The 18,602-nt window shown below is 32.1% G+C and overlaps 1 protein-coding gene across 1 annotated transcript in view; it reads right to left on the bottom strand.

Moving 5' to 3' along the window:
* Positions 1 to 10,636: 10,636 nt before the first annotated feature.
* Positions 10,637 to 18,602, bottom strand: part of LOC105335322 (mucin-22) — a 35,464-nt gene continuing 27,498 nt past the window's right edge. The window contains exons 21-30 of the mRNA XM_034477422.2: positions 18,349 to 18,464; positions 17,078 to 17,207; positions 16,115 to 16,299; positions 15,007 to 15,088; positions 14,457 to 14,564; positions 14,216 to 14,307; positions 13,215 to 13,335; positions 12,862 to 13,037; positions 11,690 to 11,768; positions 10,637 to 10,777 (exon numbers count right to left, since the gene is read on the bottom strand). Of these exons, the coding sequence (XP_034333313.2) occupies positions 10,773 to 10,777; positions 11,690 to 11,768; positions 12,862 to 13,037; positions 13,215 to 13,335; positions 14,216 to 14,307; positions 14,457 to 14,564; positions 15,007 to 15,088; positions 16,115 to 16,299; positions 17,078 to 17,207; positions 18,349 to 18,464 (1,094 nt within the window). The 3' untranslated portion in view covers positions 10,637 to 10,772. The remainder of the gene's footprint in view (positions 10,778 to 11,689; positions 11,769 to 12,861; positions 13,038 to 13,214; positions 13,336 to 14,215; positions 14,308 to 14,456; positions 14,565 to 15,006; positions 15,089 to 16,114; positions 16,300 to 17,077; positions 17,208 to 18,348; positions 18,465 to 18,602) is intronic.

The raw sequence follows: 18,602 nt of genomic DNA, 5'->3' as shown, positions 1-18,602 counted from the left end.
AAGGTCAAACGGTATAAATGACACTATGAATACGGGTGAATCATTTAATTTTAATTTTTTCATTTCTTTAAAGGTAATTATGCCCCTCATTATTTCTTTTTTCAAATCGAATAATATATATATATATATATATATATATATATATATATATATATATATATATATATATATATATATATATATATACAAGTATTTTTAGAATAAGGTTTTTTTGTATTAACATGTATGTGCTTATTCTACTAAAATAGGAATGAATATACATGTATATCTGTTTGTGAATAAATGCCCATTGAATATAATATGCATGTGTTCATGAGAGTATAATCTAAGATTTCAAAACGCTTGTATTAAACATTTTTGGTCGATAAAATGTTAAATTTAGATATTGTAAAATTTTGATAATACATTACCACGTAAACCGCTGATAAGCAGTTTACTAAAACGTTTGAATCATCATAAAAAAAATGATGATAAATATTCTTTGCTATTTCAAAGGCTAAAATACTTGATCGACAAACAACGTATTGTGTGTTCCCGGTAATTTAAACAAGAGTTAAATGCATTGTATACCTGGACACGAACATACCAACAATTGCGTTCCTAGTACAGTATATTCTATAATAGAAATAGCCGTTGAAATCAAATACATGTCAGAAAATAAGGAGTTTAAAGAAAATAATGTTGAAATGAAATGCTAGTCAGACATTTCCGCCAGTAATCGTTTGGTTGTTTATTCATTGTGTGGGATTGGTGGTGGAAAGTGAGATAAGTAACAAAGTCATAGTAAAACAGTACAATCATTGACATGCTACACAACTATTATCGTTTTATGTAAAATATCTAAGCATGTTACAATGAAATCTTTCTATGCTGCACGTAGGCAGTACAAACTTCCAAGTTGGGCGTTTGTCAGTTCAATGTGTCGTTGGTGTTTTTGTAAGAGACAGAGTGTTTTATGTTTTATTTTGGACTTCGTTCTCGCGCAAAACAGGAAGGTCACCAGTGATATTACTTTGATCTATTATATCTCGTTTCTACAAACATGACCAGTACAATATATAATAGTTATAACATTGAGAAAGTGTTTCACCACTAACGTTTATTTTCCTTTGTAATTGATATCAAAAGGGTCTCATAATGGGACAATATAGCACAATAATCACTGTTCTGATAGTACACGTGTTATATGCTGTTTTATTTTTATTTTAATTATAAACGTTAATAAAATTTCGTAGTTTTATTTCATAGTACTGTGTATGGTAATTTTGATGTGTTTGTAACTACCCCTGTATATTGATCCATTACATGTAAATAAGGACTTTGAGTAGTTACAGGAAGCCTATTATTATTTTTATTATACGGCATATATTATATACTGTAAAAATAATGATGATCATGCTAAAATTAAAACAAAACCTGCCTTCAGAAAAGACAATATGAACAAGTTATGTATTTTTAAAGAAAATGGGTATTAAGTTGCATTTATTATCGAATTAATAATCAATAGTATAAACGTTGTTCAAACAATACTCAACTTAAAGAATAATACGACTATGAAACCACGTGATATTTATTCTACTAACGATAAAAATAGGTCAAACACTGTTTGAGTATGGATTCATAAAATATGTGTATTATGCGTGTTTCTTATTATCATTTATTTTCTGAAAAAAAGGTGATTCTTTTAACCCTCAGATTGTTTACCCACTATCTCAATTCAAAGTAATATCCTAATTAAAACATACAAACAGCTCATATATATTATCGCTTGAAAAATTGGGGGAAAAAATGATATTTACTCCATTTTATTGTTTTAATTTAAATTTAACTATATCCACAAAAGCGAAATATTACTTTAAAATGTAATTAATTAGATTTAACCTAAATATCTGTTAATTGTAACAAAACTAGATTTTCACTGATCAATCGTATTAAGACCAAGGCGTATGTAACACAAGAATGATAACTCTTGATCCATACAATCAATACTTACTTTATTGTGAATAAAGAATAAGATTTGGTTTTCAACTAAAATGTACATGGAAAAACATCAGTAAAAAGGCATCAACTACATATGTTATGTTATAAGAAAATAGTTAAAAAGTAATAGTGTTTGTGTGAAGATTCAGTTTTCATTTATTTTCTTACGACGTATATTCGTAGTGTCATTTAAAGAGAAAAAAAAAGTTATAGACAATGCTTGTCAGAAAATGAAAACAGCTAAAAGAAAGAAAAAATATTAAAATGAAATGTTTGTCAGACATTCCCACGAGTAGTCGTCTGGTTGATTATTCATTATTCGGAATAGGTGGTAAAGGTCAATTACAAAACTACAACCGACAAGTTAAAGGATTTGAAAATACGGGTATGCGGAGACACATTTCTGGAGAGGTTTAAACAATATGGTCAGGAATTACGAAGCCTAAGAATATCGTTAGAATTGAATATTATTATTATATCAATGCACTTTTTGGGAGGCTCTTAGGATAATGAATTGATACAAGCGGAGAATCGACTACCGTTTTGCATCAGTAGAATATTTTGTTGGATATAAATCGTTCGGTGCCATGATTCAAACATTTGATGTGTCCACCTTATTGTCGGTGAGTTCCATACCATTTCGACCTGGTAAGCATATTTAAAGCTGCTTGGTCCGATTAAATATCAAATTTTATGCACGCTTTTAAACGATGGTTATGCTAAGTATATGTATAATAATAATCAATATTGCAGTAGTTCTTTCGCCTCATGTTAAAATTTAGCCCTGACGTCTAAACGGGTATGGTTATATAACGACTTTGACATCGCTAAAATTAAAGGTCGGAATGTTCAGAAAAATTACAAATAAACCTGTGTAGTTTTGTTCGCTAATATTTTTGAAGTTTGTTATGCTTTTAATCGATGCATAGCGTGCGGGTTGAATGGCCCAGATCATTCGGGGGACGAAACCGTACGGTTCAATTTTCTATGCATTTTGGTTTGTTGTTTTGTTTGCCTTGAACGAAATATTTTTATTTACTTTGAATATTTCTAACTTTGAAAGAAGACCGATTTTTCTGATGTAAATATATTTGAAAGTCCATATCTTTCTAAGATAAATGGTTTGAATGGCATTGTTTCTGATACTGTAATAACAAAAAAAAATCGAACCTGGCAGCTTTAAGAGCATTTAAAAAACTAATTACTGAATAAGAATTAAAGCTACATTATGAATGACACGTACACGTAGTGTAGCTGAAACCTTAATGAAATGACTTTTTGCTCAGCAGAACATCTAATAACCTCGTATTTAAATTAAATAATAAAAATTAGATTTTTTCACATCGGTACAATTTTGATTAGGTTAACTCCATAACTCAGAGAAGGCCATGGAAATAGCTAGCGAGAAACCCAGAGAATACCGTGAGGAAGCAACATCAGATTTACATAAGCTTACTCATGGATGGAAAACACCAAAACATGCATCTAATAAGTCAGGTTTGTATAATAATTGAGTGTGTGTCTATCTGTACGGCATATTTTTTTCGGTACTTTATAATAAAAATCAACTAATTTTGCATTGGGTTCAGAGCCGCTATTCCAAAAATTTTACAGCATAAGCCATATCTTTTTTTTTTAATAATTTTTTTTTTATTTTGTCATTTTCAATTCACTATTGCATATAAACATGTCATTGGTATAGTAGCAAGTGAAATTACAATTTCAAAAAAAAAATTCTCATTAGCTAGTGTCTAATATATATATATATATATATATATATATATATATATATATATATATATATATATATATATATATATATATATATATATATATATATATATATATAATTAGTGAAAGTTATAGGGGAGAAAGCTCAGAAAGAAAGACTGATAGTAATATGTACAGAAACATTGTATTGGAGCACTTAGATAAGTGAAATTGTCAATCTATTGACATACATAAATTTATCAAAGTCGATTTTTCATTGAAAATTTCATCAGTCAGAGTAGATCACAAGTCTGTTTCAAGTGTTTTTCATACTGAGTGAAATTACAATTCTTTAAAAGTAAATATTTTTCAATAAGTAATCTATTGGTTATTATGGTAAACAATGCACTCATATCCAGTTTGGGTACCATTTTGTATTTACAGGCAAAAATAAACTGTTTCACAAGTGCCAGTAAGTTATGAACTTTGTAAATATTATTGTTGTTAAATTTACCGAATAATACACCTATCTTATCAAAAACTATTGGAAAATTAAACTTTGATAAAAACATTTATTCAACTGCACACCATATCTCTTTAACATTAGGACAGTCATAAAAAAGATGCTCAATGGTTTCGACTTCTACCTTACAAAATGTACAAAGCTCATTGTCCTTTAGTTTTAATTCCGTTAAAAAGTAGTTTGTTGCAATTATTCTGTGTAATATTTGAAATTGTAACCAGTGATATTTAGATTCCTTTGTAGTTTTAAAAGGGAGCTCAAAAATTTTACCCCAATCCAAGTCACTAAATCTATAACCTTCTTCATGCCATTTATAAACTGCTTTGATTGTTTCTTTCTTTTTACTTGTTAAAATATTAAACAGATCTTTACAACCTTTGTTTGCTTTCTTGAAAACTGCAATTGTATTTGGTATATGTGCTTGTATTTTAATTCTTGCCTCTTTAATATTGTAAGTACCAATTCTATCCAACACAGCCTTTTTAATTCCAGCATATTCTAAAAAGTTTGTATTTACATTTAAATTATTAAGGGATTCGAGACTTATGAAATTGCCTTCTGAATCAAAAAGATCAATTATAAATATGAAGCCTGCATTAACATAACTTTTTAGGAAAGTTGAATTACTATCAATTCTAATATGTGGGTTATACCATATGTGTTCACTGTGAATGTTTTCATTTTTAAGGGCTGAAATGTCTATTTTTTCAGCCAGCTATAAAATACTTCTTTCCAAAAACAGTTATACATTATATTACCAAGTCTGGACAGAAAGTCTGTTCCTCTTAGCCATAAATTGTTCACTGTTGTATTCAGACTTGTCTCTAACAAATTAACCCATATAGATTTTGAGTGAGTTAGTCTCCTTATCCAGCCAGAATAAAGTCATTATAATCTACCATTTTAAGACCGCCAGATCTATAGTCTTGTATAATAGTTTGTTTATTTACTTTATGTATTTTGCTTCACACAAGCCATATCTTATTCTGAATCCTATATCCTGCATCCAGTATTCTGTACTATTTATTGATTCTATTCTATCCATCCTATCCTATTAGATTGAAAAATCGGAATATATTTAAACGAAACAAAACTGCCAGTAGATCTATTAAATGTTCATCAATTTTATAATAAATAGACAATTTGTTTTATCAATTATTTATCGTAAATATGATAGACTGAAAATATAAAAACTTATTTTTTACCATCGATCTCGCAAAACAAACTAATGTTGGCCACAGGGTGAATCTCTGCCATTCAGTTAATTGAAAGGTGATTGAAAGGTAACTGAAAGGTGACTGAATGGCATAGCTGTGCCATTCAGTCACCTTTCCAGACCATTCAGTTATCATTCAGTTGACTGAATGGCAGAGCTTCATCCTGTGGGCATCCGCGCTCGATGAACGTTTTTTTTTCAAAGATGGCGCCGATGAGATTAGACGTGAAAACCTAAGTTCTGAAATATCGTGAAGAAGGACGCGCACTTCTGGACATCTGTAAACATTTACGATCGTATCATGGATGCACTGTTTCCAGACAAGCGACTGATTTTTGAGACACGAGAGCATAGTGAGAAAAAGAAAACTGGTGACAGAAAGCGCACGGAAGATTTTCGCCATTCACAGATGTTTCACCATATGTGGCTAACACAGAACAATTAACTAACGGCTAGTGATAACGAGTGAAAGCAAAAGGGCCTGTTTCGCACTTTCTAAAGAAAGTTCGGGTATCTTGTTGTTAACCTGTTCTGTTCGTCTGTCTGTCACGTCTTATTTTCTCAAACTGCTCTGACATCTTATAAACCAACAAACTGAACGTTTGGAGTTCGATTTTGATATCATTTTGTTTTGTAAAAAGGTTTCAAAAATTCTCTGATGGTCCTGGGGGTCAACTAATTTGTAAAAAAAATGACGTTTTTCACAAAAAACACCTTCTTCTTCGAACTCAGTCTACATTTTCTACAATAGACAAATCATCTCTTTGAATATGTTTTTGGGTGTCTCAGAGGGGTCCAGATACCCCCTCCAAATTTCTTATTTCTATAAATTACATCATAAAGTTTCCAAAAATAGGCTTCGGAACCCCCATCCCCTCCTAAGCAAACTCAAATAATTCCCCCCTCCCCCTCCCTTTGGAGAATTAATCTGGATTTTGAAAGCATTGATCAGAAATTCACTTAACTTTGTAAGTATTGTTTTGTCTTCATTCGACATTAAACAGATAAATTTGTCTTTCTTTGTTAAAAGTATAAAGTTTTTGTTGAGTATTGAGACATAATGGAAAAATGAATTTCTTTCTTCTTTATATAATGGACATTCAGTAAGAAAGTGAGTTTCATCTTCTACACAATTTTGGTTACATAATAAACATGTTCTTTTGTTTCTTTCTAAAGGAATTCTTTGACCAGTATTATTTTTAGCAAATTCATATCTACCTCTTTCAACTCGTAAGTCATGTGCACTTATGAAGATAGTGACATGCAGAAGTTAATATATGTATAACCCGCGTTATTAAAAATTGTGTTTTGCAATGATCGCTATCTTTGTAACCCGAATAAATTATCAAAGAAAGCATTGTATTGTCTATAAATTAACGTCTTTCTTTAAACAAGTTAATAAATTTATCTTAAATAGTAAGTAAGATAAACTAAATTATTGTTAATTTACATCAGTATGTAAATTAAAAGAAATTTTTTTGCAGTCCATGATTTTTCACAGGTTGCTGAATAACGATAAATTTCCATTTTAAAGAAAGGAATCATGCTTAGTGGGTGTAAATGTAAACATGTACATATAACTGTATAATAATCATCCATCGGTTTAATGTTTAAAATGGTTTATGAAGAACAATGAATTCAATTATTAATTAATTAATCAAATCAATTGATAGAATCAGGAGTCACAATTGCAAAATTGTGTATCTTTCAGACTAGCGGAAAATCAACTTGCCGAGACAGCTCGTGATATATTGCGATTTTAAGGTCTGAAAATTTCCCTTGAAGAGGCATCAAAGATAAAAAATTTGATTAAACAAACATTGATCCTTTGGCGCCGTGTACGCCCTCTCTACTTTTGTTTCAATCTGAGATTATATACACGCGTACACGCTAACAATGTTGTCCCTCCAGTCACGGACGTATAGAATGTGTATAGTTAGTTATACGTACATGTAGTATAAGTACGTCCCTGCTCCAAGAGAGATAACTTAACTTAAATGACTGTCGTCACGAGAAAAGGGCCCTTAAGGTCAAAATTTCACAAATTCACTTTTTTGACAATTCCGATTAGTCAAAACTTTCTGAACACAAATATACAAAGATATCCAAGATCTTGTGTATTTTAAGCATTTTATGACAATTTTTCCTTTGCAATTAAAATGACAGAAACTGGACAAATGTGATAGGAAAGGTGACAAGCTTATCTAAATATTAAAAGATGGTGATACAGTATGCTGGCAAAGAGATATCACTTATTTAGAAAGTGAAAGTAATATTTATGTATACCGGTGTCTCATAATATTGTGCTACCACATGTATTATGCTTACCTACATTGGTCAACATCATCATGAAAATCCAATTAGAGCACATTATGAATCCTTTAGCTGATCATTACAAAAGAAACGTTTATGCATGTTAGTGAATTCTACTCTGAATATGGAAAACTCATACCGGTATGTACACCACGTGAAATCTAATCGAAGAGCAAGGCAAGGCAAGGCAAGGCAAGACTCACCATGATGTACAAGATTCTCCATGGCGATGTTGCAATACCACCTAGCCAGTATGTCACGGCAGGGGATGCAAGGACTAGGGAATCTCGCCGTCTATCATACTATACTACTATACTATCACCCAATGATGTATTTAAATACTAGTAATCATTATCCCCTAGGACTGTGAAGCAGTGGAACAATCTCCCAACAGAAACAGCCAAAGGAACATCCTTGGAAAAAAATAAGGTCTTGCTAGGCAGGCTATTAGCAGACCACAGAGCCCTAGCCTAACTCCAGATGACTAGCGCAGCTTTTAAACTTTATGCAGCTTTATTTTTCAATTGTAAATAAATTGTTCTTAACTGCCCTGTCATGCACCTGAGCATTAACGCTCTTTAAAGAGCCCCGCTCAGTATTTTGAAGAAGAAGAAGCTGGGTAAAAATAATACCCGCTAATGCGACCTGTAGACCTGTGTTGCGTACGTAACTTCAGACAAAGACCAGTTATTTGTAACATGCACGGAATTTCATGACTTTATTCTTTAAAACACCTTGCACTATATTTTATTTATTTGAATTAGCATTTAAAGCATACATTTCAGATTTAAGGTGCATATTGTGATGTACTCCCTATTGAAATAAACAATGAAGTATAGAAATAATATTTCCCCCCAAAACTAAAGTTACTTAACAGTGAAAGGCAATGGGTTAGAGCGTTAACTACGTGTCTGTAAATAGTTCAAATCCTGCTGGGACTTTTCTATTTTTTAAGTTTCGAAAAATTCTAAAAACGTATTTTTTTGCCAAAAATGCTTGGTTGTAAAATTTTAAAATTCTAAAACGTTACCATGAACGAATTTTGATTATAATACACTTTCATCCACATAAATATTGACATGTGTCTTATACCATCTTAAATCAGTAATTATATTTTCTGTCCTGGCAGTTCTGCATTGCGCAATATAATTATGTCATTTATTTTGCACTGTTTACAATATATAAATAGTGCCTGTTTGGGAGGGTAACAGTTGAAATTGACACCCAGAGGAAACCATTGTTTACCGACGCGAAACGGAGGTTGACAATGGTTTTTGAGGGGTGTCAATTTCAACTGTATTCCTTCCAAACAGGCACTATTTATTTTATTATACTGAATGTCTTAATTTTTGAGAATTTTTTGCTGCTTTACGTGAATTCTACGGCGAACCGTACGCGCATAATTTTACGCGCATGTAACAATTCGTTGTGTTACCCGTTGCTTAGTGTGTTGCTAACGCTGAGGGTAATAGAACGGATTATCAACTGCGTATAAACCAATCAGATTTCAGTATTTATCATGAAAGAATAATAATCTTCTTTGTTCCAACTACATGTACAGGCTTTCGTTGTTATCAAAAAATGCTGATGTTTATTTATCCATGATGAGTGTGTGTGTGGAGGGGGGGGGGGGGGTTAGAGTAATACATGTAATTGTGTTTGCAGGGGGGAGGATTTGGGTCCGAGGTGTAATTTTGGTAATTTTACTATAAATATAAAAGGATTTTTCAAGGGGGGGGGGGGGGTCTGGACCACTCACTTCCAACCCTTCTTTAAATCCGTGCACACAATGATCTTGGCACACAGAAACAAATATAAAGCCGGCAACCGCGAGGGGAGGGGGCTGTTCACATTCTTAAAGAAGGTGTTGCTACTGTCGCCGATCGCTCTAAAGTCTTTAAGAATGTGAACAAATGTTTATAATGTAGCTGTTCTTTTTATAGTTTCTTAAGTAGTTTAGAGTATCCTTAGATTTTGTTTTTCTTGTTTTGTACTCTCATGTAATTTATTTTTTGGTCCTGAAGAAGGGACTGGTTGTCCCGAAAATTTAACAATTTCTATTGTTCGTGTCGTTAGCCATTTTTAGTGCTTCATATATATATATATATATATATATATATATATATATATATATATATATATATATATATATATATATATATATATAACAGAGAGCCGATTCAAAACTCTACCGGTTTCATTGATATCTTCAGGAGTTTTTAAAAAAATCCTGAAAATATCAATAAAACTAGTTTTTAAACACTCCTGAAGATATCAATGAAACTGGTAGAGTTTTGAATCGGCTTTCTGTTATTTTTAATTATTTAATACTTGTGTGGATTAACTTTATATATATAAATATATATATATATATATATATATATATATATATATATATATATATATATATATATATATATATATATATATATATATATATACACATATGCATACATACATACATACATACATATATATATATATATATATATATATATATATATATATATATATATATATATATATATATATATATATATATATATATATATATATATATATATATTTGTTGATTTGTTGTTGTTGGCTTCTTAATAGTTGTAGCTGAATAGTGATCGAGCATGTCTTTTTAGAAAAAAAGGTTTATTATTGAAGGCGAATCATAAAAGAGACACTGAGAATTTTTAGAGCAAATACACAAAATATACAAAACAGTATTTCCTTGAACAACACTGAGAAAGGTGATTTGTATCATTTATTTCAGATTCTTCTTTTGTAACAAAATACGTCGTTGACATAAAAATAAATATTTTATTCAAATTAAATTTACATGAAATCTAATGTAACAGTTTGAAAATATTGAAAATGAATTTGTAGAAGAAAAAAAAAAGGAAAGGGAAATACTAGTAGTTGAAGCAATTCTCAAAGCTCTTGAACTATAGATTTGTAAACATATATCTGAATATAAAATGACAATGGCATCATGGCAGTGGTAGATATAATGAAAACAGCACATCCAGAGGAAATTTCCTAGCCTGAAAAAGAAAACAAGATTCGTAAGTCAAACCAAGCATTAAAAAGCTACCAAATAAAATTTTACTAATGGCAAATATAGGAAATGGGAATTTTTTTGTATATTAAACATAATCCAAGATCTTAAAAACAGACTAAATAATAAGGAATAATATTCAAGGAGACATTGCCTAAAAATTACAGGAATACAGGAACACGAAGGCGAAAACACTGACCAAGCAGTACTCAATGTCATAAACGGTATTATTCTTAAAGATGCACAAGTACATTTGAGCATGTCCAATATTGAGAGGTCACACCGTGTTGGGCTACAGAGGGGGAAAACCATCGGGATATCAAAGTAATCGTGATAGACACCTAGTGTTCACCAACAAACGAAATCTCAAAAGCTACAACCGCAAGTCTTCAACTAACAGCAGAATTTACACCAATGAGACCTTTACTCGACACAGACCGAAGCTATTTGCTGCTGTGCTTTTTCTGGCTAAGGAGAAAACCATTGAAAACGCGTGGACTGCTGATGGCTGCATTAAAGCCAAACTTCTAGACAAAACCATCGTGTCTAAACCTTTTGAGAACGACGTCGATCGTTTCATCCCTGGAGCTTCCGATGTGCTCCACAATTTCCTGGACGATGCAGCATCCGCCAACTCATCGACCCCGTTTTCTAGTTTCTAAGTGTTCCATAAACACATCGTTAACAAAATCCACGTGTCTGTGTTTTTCTAGTAGAGCTGCAAGTTTATTTTATAACACCACTTCTTGACTTTGTATTTTGGAGAGGGTTTATATAGGCTTTGCCTAATCCGTTTGATTACTGAATAAAATATGTTTGATTTTTTGACCAACCTCATTGATCTAGAACGTTTATTAAGAACTTAAATAAATTAACTGACTGACGTCATAATACTTACAAACTCCTGATGTCAACCGGACGTTATCAATGGCAATGTCACCTGTATAAGCATAGCCTCGGGTAGCAATTATTTCAATCTACAAAAAAAATGTTGCTGTAGTCTTCAAACATGCCACTGTTTTGATTACGACTTAATAGTACATGCACTTTGTTTTAGTTAGAAGCGCTCAATGTTATACTATGTTAGTCGATATTTCTGGAATATGCATGCTCCAATTCACGGTCGGGCACTCTGGGAAAACTATTGCAATTAGACAGCACGATGACACTTTCGAAAAAAAAGATATTATCCGAATTCTAAAGTTTTTTTTATTAATTGAATAATTAAATCGTTCAAAAAAATTAAAATCAAAATAAATATAAATAAAAACATTAATTTTGTATGCTTATTTCATTTTTGTATATCGACGGTTCTTTAACACACCCGGCCGTGCAGACAAGTTGTTTAACGCGTGTTCGCAATCAAATGCTTAAAATATATCTGTCAAAAATACTGTAAATTTCTTATATTTCACGAGTAATTAATTACCTTATTCCGCAATCCCGCTGTAGTGTAACAAATTATGAGAAAATAAAAACGCGAACGCAGAACTTTCATCCTTATTTCTTATAGTTCTCAACTCACAGAAAATATTGGCAAGGTTTTAAAAATTTGGAAAGGATTTTTCTCGCGTTTTTCAGTTTAAAAAAAACCTGGAACATAGAAGACCACAATAAGAATATCTTGTCTGATTCCGTCTCACTTCTCAACACATAACAGAATACAACCATTCCATGCTGGTTAACTGAGGAATGCGATCCTACAATGATGCTGCATTGCAAACTCTCTAATGACATTTTAAGCGGGTCAAAATTCTTAACATTTGCGGCTATACGCCAGTATATGATAATTATTGCAAAAATACAGTGTAAATGAGTAGTTGGTGACAAGAAGCATCGAAGACCAATGCAAATCTATGGAACGATTCTCGAGCATCGCTTCATAAGTCAAAAGCTGCTGTATTTTTTATTTACACGCCAAGGTTCACAATTCAAATTATAAAACTTAACGTATTTCCCTTTGCAAATTCTAAGTTAAAATACCTGCCGCCTTCTGCATTATAATTTGACATTTAGGTCGCTAAACCAATACATTAAGTTTTTATGACTAAATTTGTTTAATTAACTCACTACAAGGTCTGGAGATGACGCAAGAGTGACGCCAGCTGAGAACCAGTTTATGCCCTGGTTCCCGTACCGCGACCAGACCAGCATAGGGACTCCGCTCGACTTGGTCAGGATCTGCAGCCATCCTATTCCGCCTCCATACATGTTGTAGTTAAAGGTCAGACACCATAGAGACTCCTCTGTGAAAAAAAACAGAGTGTACATTCCATATTAATAATTGCTTTTAATCGCTTAAATAGTAAAAATAAAAATGTACATTACGTGGAATCATTCAAATTTGTTGCAACGTAATTTCCTAGATTGAATTGAATAAAAGAAAAAGAACAAGCACCGTTGTTCTATGACTGTTTACTTACGTAATTTAGTACCGGAAGTGGTAAGTTTGTAGGTGGTGTACCAGTACCGGAAGGAAGCCTCGGTGTAGGCGAAAATCCCATCAATGGTGTACTGAGGACCCGTACCGGGGGTGGGAGTGTACTGTGAAATATACCATGTATATCACAGATATACCATTTACACTGTGAAATATACCATGTACATCACAGATATACCATTTACACTGTAAAATATACCATGTACATCATAGATATACCATTTAAACCGTAAAATATACCATGTATATAGATATACTTTTTACACTGTAAAATATACCATGTACACCGTATACCATTTACACTGTGAAATATACCATGTACACCATATACCATTTACACTGTGAAATATACTATGTACACCATAGATATACCATTTACACTGTGAAATATACTATGTTTACTGTAAAATATACCATGATATACCGTTTACACTGTAAAATAAACCATGTACACCATAGATATTATATTTACACTGTAAAATATACCATGTACACTGTAAAATATAAAATATACCATGTACACTGTAGAATATACAATGTACACTGCAAAAATATACCATATACACTGTATTGGACTTATTTTCAGGGATCTCTCACTGTAATTTGGTCCAATGCCCAGAGTAGAGGAAATAAGGGAAACTGTTGAAACGTTTGGGAGACTAGAGACATGATATAAATCTCCTTACATGTTTGGTATTGCATGATATTAGTATTTTTTCTGCTTTGAAAAACATAAACATGCAGATAGTGAATTTCTTTTTTACTTGCATGTTCATAAGTAAAAAAAAAGAAGGATTAATCACGTGAAAAAAAATATGATTAAGAATTTTGAAAACAATAATAAAATTTTATAAAAGGTTTTGGAATGAGATATTATTAAGACAACAGATTTTAATTTCATACAGATGGTGCGAAATCACATTTTGTATGAATGCGGTCAGTCAAAACGAAAAGTGGACATAAAAAATAACTGAGGGCACCCACCGTCCCAAATAGCCAGTCATCCCCGTCATCCAGCGCCTGGGACAGGAAGCTACAGAGCGTTCCGGTGTTAAAGCTACAGAAGAGTGGCCCAGCTGAAAACAAAATGACATTATCATATTTACAGAGAAAAGCTGTTAAGACAGTAACAGTGGAAATAACAAATATATGTTAAGACGTATCAAAAAGTTTGTTACCGAATCGGTTCGATAAAATGATATAAGAAATTCTAATGGTTTCATACTTATGACGTCACAAAAGGTTCCGCCATACCCGCTGGCGCATTGACACGTGACCCCGGATACGTTCTCCACGCACGCTCCACCATTCAAGCAGGGATTCGTTTGACAACCTAAAATATTACAGTTAAAGAATGCCCGGAACTGTTTTTCATTTCAAAAACAATGAAATCCAATTTGAATGTAATAATCAGTCAGGTTAAATAACATCCAATCTAAAGACCATATAGAGTAAAGCTGGAGGTCTGGAGAATATCGGATGGACGATTAACGGCGTCCATTACATTTTATACAGATCAGCCGTTACATAAAATGTTATGTAAAACCAATCAATTAATTGACCGATCAATCAATTATTTATTTCTCCATTCAATCACTCACTCACTCAATCAATTCATTCAAATTGGATGGACGATTCAAGGCGTCCATTACATTTTTTACGGATCAACTGTTACATTAAATGTTATGTAAAATCTAATAATAATCTCATTTCTTCAATCAATCAATCAATCAATCAATCAATTGACCAATCAATTGATCAATTAACCAACTTACCGCATGACCCTTGTTCTATTTTGACGTTGTCCATGGCAATGTCACTTCTGTAAGAACTTCCACGAGTAGCCTCGAAATAGATCTAAACAAGTAACATTAATGAATAAAAATTATTTTACGTAAATAAAACTTGTAATTTCATATATAAAGGGTCGACTTATACAGCAATTTTGTTTTTTCAAAATAGCCTTACGGCTTGTTTATCATCTGAACAAATGGTACAGTTTCGACTTGTAATAAAGAATTAGCTGTTAAAATGTCTTGTTACTGTACATTTAATTCAATCATATCAAAACTCACTACTAAGTGTTTACATTAATTTATGTTTGTTTATAATTAATCGAACAGTCTTTACATCTCCAATTTATCTAATCCTTCCCGCAATGGAGATCGTTAAAGCAATTTTAAAAAAACTTTTCAGTTTGTTAACACCTAAACCTGGACAATCAATTTTTCTATACTCTGTCCCGAGATTTTGCTTCCAGCACTTTCGTTTGATATTTCGATAATAATAAATACCTAAACTGCGTTCATCCACTTATAAGAAAAATGTCCAGATTCTTTATTTTGAAACGCCCCCTCTACCGTTTCAGGTTTCAATACACATACAAAAAAAAGAAAGTTCAAGCGGATTTTGCATTGCAACAGCCATGTATAAGCCCGGATGAAAACGTTGAAAAAATATCGCGAGGTATATCGAGTACTTCCGAATGGAGAAAAGATGTAAACATTTCCCATTATAAATTAAATATCCGTAAGAAATTTGTTTTCGTTCCTGTAAACTTTCATGAGTGGAAAGGGATAATATGTCAATGAAGGTATCTTGGATATTTTCCATTTCGTCAATTTCAACTGTACTTCTTTCACAGGTACGTGTATTTTTATTATAAATCACCAAAAAGTGATGGAAGCAATAACTTGGGACAGACTATAGTAAAGTTTAACAAATGTTATATAGCTTCACATTTCTTGCACGCAAGCAGGATTATACTAAATAATTTCCATTGTCTTAGTTAACAAAGGAAAAACACCATCGTTCCGTCACTATGAATTGCACAAAAAAATCCAAAACTTTGAAAAAGATAAGACGATCTTTTTCCTCACGTACAACAAGTCCGCCGGCTGTGGGGACCTCCACTGTGGCAGGAATCCACTGGTCACCTTGGTCGCCTTCTCGTTTAAATAGCGTTGTGACGTCACTGTTGTTATTACTGGAGTATACTATGAGTTCTCCCATACCATAGGTCGAACCAAACATATGGTAGTCAAAAGTCAGACAGTGAGGGATGGTACCTATTCAGTAAATTCGAATTATTTCAAACGTAAAATATTTAGATTTTAAAGCAAAAAGGTAAGTAAATTCTCTTTATTTAAAGTTGCACGGTCCGATTTTTTTAAACTATAACAGTATAAGATAAGTTTCCATAGAAATCAATTATATTAGAAAGTTATACACTTTCGCCTATTTACACCAGCAGAATCGGTATCTTTTCAAAGTTAGAAATATTCAAAGTAAAATAAATATATTTTCTTTATTGGCATACGAAAAAAAACAACCCAATCAACATTTATTATGGGTTAGAAAAGAAAATTGTTTGTTTTTAGTACGATGAATATTTTGGTTCATTCAACCCGCATGCAATGCATCGATTATAAACTAAACAAACTGCAGAAGTAATCGTGAACAAAATTTATACAGGTTTATTTTTGGTCTGTCCGAACATTACTCACATTTCGACTCTAATGAAAGCCACGCCAAATTAACGGCGAAATTTGATTTGAGGTGAAATAACGCGATACCCTTTTCATGTCGTTTGTTTTGAAAAAAAAATGTACATCATTATTTTAATTGAAATATGCTTCAATTGACCGGGAAAACTACTGAAATGTCTATTAATATAGACATACTTAGCAAAGCTTACACAAAGCTCACACATAGTATGATATAAATTCAGACCAAGCAACAATAGTAATATTTCAATAGCTTGGAAATCGTTTATAAAAATTAAAAGTACATCTAATTGGTTATAAGTTGATAACGTCCCGCCTCCTCACAGAGTTTCTTACTTACCCAGAAAGGTGTTGGAGGTCCTGAGGACGGCCTGGTCCCCCTCGACCCGGGGGTAGGAGGCCTCTATAAAGGCGTACCCCTGACCACTGGAGGCCCCAGATGGTCCGGTCTCACTGGACGGCGTACTTCCCTAAACCAATAATGATGAAAACAGAATTTAAACTAGAAACGAGCTCGTTGCAAGCAACGACTAGGTCTTCCGTCGCAGCTGCGTCATACTTGTGACGTAATACAAAATTGATACCTAAGGTGTGTTTTAGACTCCGCAATTCCCTAATTATACATCAAAACCGATAATGTTGAAAAAATGATACAGAATTGAAATCAAACTATTAGTAATTACTGTTGGTATACTTTCCTACATTCAAATATAATTGATATATTTCTCAGAATGTAAATTAAAACCTTTTTATTGGGACCATGAGTGGAAAAAAAATATTATATTCCTAAATCTCAATCCATGCCGTAATGATGATACTAGTAGACGGAATAGAATTATCTTCCCTTTATTTAAACCAATGCCTTTCAGGATGAAACCATAAAAGGGAATACAATAGTTTAAATAATCACTAGATATAAGTTAAAGACCGTAAGGATGAGATCATAGTACGAAATAAAAAAATTGATTATTGACATACTTTCCACTAATTTCTTACAAAGCCATTGTTAATGGTACCATTTAACGGAATAGAAACATTATTATCGATAAACATAAATTTTGAACTCGTGAAAATGAAAATATTCAACGGAATGAAAATATTATATTTGAAATTCTCTCCCTTATTCAAATAAAAGTGTAATTAACAGAAATAAAAGTATCCTAATTGATAAACTGCCTTAAATTTTAAATCAAAATTGAAACAAAAAAAACAGAAAAAAGTTACTATTTTTGATTTATCAAAGCCATGACCAGTAATAATGAGGTCATTGCCGGGAACAAACATATTAACACAAGGTGCTATTTTAGATATTTGTATTCGAGTTCATAGATTTATATCAGATGAACACAGATTTTAGTTTTTTTATAACACTTGGTTACTTTCCATAAACGCTCATGCGTACAAAAAATATGGATACTAGAAAAAATAAAACTATTAGTTTCTTATATTTTCTAAATCAATTATTTTGCTTTATTTTTTTTTAAGGTAAGGCTTTCAAATTTAAATAACCGTATAAACGTCAAAAAATGCATTTGTAAATTTTGTACAAATGTCATTTGTACAAATACCTTTCCAGAAATAGAGATTGAAAGATAGTTAAGAAAAGCTTACGGTCTGCCCTTGCGTCCAATCAAATTGGGTGTCCAAGATTGACGCTATCTGAGATGCTGGTCTAGAGAGGTTTTCTAAAAAGCAGCTTGTATCTCCGGGTTCGAAATCACAGGTCACTTTAAGTAAAATAAAATAAAGAAACACGTTTTTCCTCATTCTATGAAAAATTACATCCATGATTGTACTTAGCTGATGATCAATAATGGAAATAAATGGAAAAAGTTTAATATTAACGCTGACATGGATTCATAAAG

Source organism: Magallana gigas, chromosome 9 (assembly GCF_963853765.1).
Source record: "Magallana gigas chromosome 9, xbMagGiga1.1, whole genome shotgun sequence".
Classification (NCBI taxonomy): Eukaryota; Metazoa; Mollusca; class Bivalvia; order Ostreida; family Ostreidae; genus Magallana; species Magallana gigas.
This window is presented reverse-complemented; position numbering and strand designations above follow the sequence as displayed.